The 2,815-nt window shown below is 38.8% G+C and overlaps 1 protein-coding gene across 1 annotated transcript in view; it reads right to left on the reverse strand.

Moving 5' to 3' along the window:
• Positions 1 to 292: 292 nt before the first annotated feature.
• LOC102862797 (uncharacterized protein KIAA0825-like) overlaps positions 293 to 2,815 on the reverse strand; it is a 327,391-nt gene continuing 324,868 nt past the window's right edge. Inside the window, exon 5 of the mRNA XM_006885388.1 lies at positions 293 to 570. Within this exon, the coding sequence (XP_006885450.1) occupies positions 453 to 570 (118 nt within the window). The 3' untranslated portion in view covers positions 293 to 452. The remainder of the gene's footprint in view (positions 571 to 2,815) is intronic.

Consider the following 2,815-nt stretch of genomic DNA (forward strand, 5'->3'; position numbering starts at 1 on the left):
CCAAGGGAACACGAGATGGCAGCAGTTCTATCACAGAAAGAGAAAGGTGGGAGAGAGAAAAAGATTTGAAGTTATATTTTATTTTTTTTAAGTTATATTTTAAATAAAAACATGCAATGCCTTATTTGTTTCTTCTCCAATTCCACAAGTTCTAGTGGTTACTGTGAGTTCCAGAAGGAGAGATCAGTGAGATTGAGTGCTTAAAAGGGGCCATGGCCACTAGGAGTCAGTGTAGGGATTTCAGGCCATCCGATTCTTGCCATTTTGTCTCCAAGGAGGTTTTCAACAACCTCTTATTCTATATGTGCTGTATTCCACTCCAGCACTGTCATTTCCCAGTCATCAGTTTCATGCTCCACAGCACCTCTGAGGTATATTATCACTATGGTAAAAATCCTTCTCCATTACTTGTGATTTTATCTTAAAATACTGCTGTCACGATTTTCTGCAGATTATTGGTGCTCTGTGTTATCTGAGGCACAAGAGCCCTGTATGGTATAAACTTGTTTTAAATGTTCCAGCATTGCCTTTTCTTCTTCTTCTAGTGTTTCATCCTTCCTCATTTCCCACCTAGAAGGAAAAAAAATATATCTTAATATTCTTATACTTTTCAAATGACAGTCAGTACTCAGTTATTCAAGGCTTGAACATGTAGTCACTGGTTTATTAAGGCAATCACAATTTGTTCCAATAAAATCAGTATCAGATTAGCTATCAAACGTGGGGGTATAAATGCCCCTAGTGTTTGATCTCTCAAACCTCTCCATCATTCTAACAATATACCATTTCTCCAAAGGTCCAGGGATGTTCACGCAGATAGTAAGGATGTAGCTAGTCCAGGTGATACAAGGAAAAAGGCCCAAGAGTTCCACATGCAAGCTTCTTTGATCCAAGTGCTAGTCTGTCTGATATATTTTGGACATGGTTTGTTTGTTTGTTTTTTTAAATTGAGATTTTAATGAATGTTTATAGAGAACTTGGATTTCCATTCATTCATTGTTGCACATTTTTCTCCCTGCTCACCCTCCCCCTAGTTCACTTTTCTCTTTAAAAAAAAGATAATTATTTCATTGTTGTACAATCCCCTACCCTCACCCCAGTCCACTTTACTACGAAGCTCTTATTCTAGACTGTTGTCATGCAAATGATACCTAATCATATATTCCATTTAAGCAGTTCTCTCCCTCATCTGTTTCAATGCAAGGCACATTATTTATCCCCTCTTTTCTTAGTTTCCTCCCAACCCTGATGTCAGTCCTGTTTTATAACAGTGACATTATGCAGTATTTATCCTTTTGTGACTGGGATATTTCACTCAGCATAATGTCCTCCAGGGTCACCCATTTTGTATGGTAATTCATGAGTTTTATTTAAGGAGGGACTAGTCCTTGGAGAAGGGCATCATGCTTGGAAGGGTGGAGGGACAGCACAAGAGAGGAAGACCCTTGATTAAATGGATTGACTCAGTGATCGGGGAATTAGGGGTAGGTGTGTCAGAGGTGAGTTGGCTCAAGCTAGAACAGGGTTCAGAGCTGTTGTACATAGGGTCGCTATGAGTGGGAAGCGACAGCACATAACCACAACACAAGGGCATAGACACGCCTCCAGGGGAACTGTGGGTGGTTCTTGGTCCATGCCTTTTTAGCAGGGCAGGCAAAATTGAGGTAGCTGGATCACGTTGCAGACAACGGTCTAGGAAAGCAAAGATGTTCAGCAAGTTCTATTATATGGCTCCTTTTCTTCTTGATTATCATCTGTCTTTTGGGCAAATCCTTTCAAAGACATTGATATTGACTTGGGTCAGAGGACAGGAGAGGAAAGTAGAGTTACATCAACTCTACTCCTATATGAAGTTTATAAGTCTTTATTTAAATATCTGACTCTCCACTGAGTTTCTGAGGCTGAAAATCACACAAGAGGAGATTTCCTAGCTTTCCTCTGAGGAGCTATTGATGAATTTAAACCACCAAAAAGGTGCAGTGTTTTGGTTAACAGCGCAACTCTCCAGAGATGTAACTTATATGAATCCTTGATGACCTACTTACTCCATAGGGAATTGCACTCCTAACCCAAATGCCACAGCTCTCAAGCTGTTCTAATCTGTCAATTGCTTCTCAGGAGAAAGATGGGCAATCTCCTCTTGTGTAATTTATAACCTTGGAAACTCACAGGAAGGTCACCTATGAGTTATGAGTTAGGTCCGACTTCATGGCCATGAGAGAGAGCAAGAGAGTGTGAATAAGCAAGGGAACAATGTAAAATTTTTGTACCTGACTGTTTAAAAGATATATGGCTCCCAAGAATACAAATATGTATATAACATCTAAAATAGGCAGCAATTAATAAACAGATATTTTTGCAAAGTTTCTTTCTCTTGCTGACGAGTTACATGGAGGTTTTTTCAGGGAGATCTTAGCAATAAGAAGTATGTTAAATACAACAACTTCCGACCAAAAAAAGTCCTGGACCAGACGGTTTTACTAGTGAATTTTATCAAACATTCAAAGAGGAACTGTCACCAATTTGACATAAACTATTTCAGGAAATAGAGAAAGATGGAATTCTCCCAGATTCATTCTATGAAGCAAACATATCCTTGATACCAAAGCCAGGAAAGGACACCACCAAAATAGAAAACTATAGGCCAATATCTCTTATGAACATAGATGTAAAAATACTCAATAAAACCCTGGCCAATAGAATTCAATGATACATCAAAGAAATAATCCATCATGACCAAGTGGGTTTTATAACAGGTATGCAGGGGTGGTTCAACATAAGGAAAACAATCAATGTAATTCATCATATTAACAAG

Source organism: Elephantulus edwardii, unplaced genomic scaffold (assembly GCF_000299155.1).
Source record: "Elephantulus edwardii isolate Elephantulus edwardi_28Jun2011 unplaced genomic scaffold, EleEdw1.0 scaffold00043, whole genome shotgun sequence".
Taxonomy (NCBI): domain Eukaryota; kingdom Metazoa; phylum Chordata; class Mammalia; order Macroscelidea; family Macroscelididae; genus Elephantulus; species Elephantulus edwardii.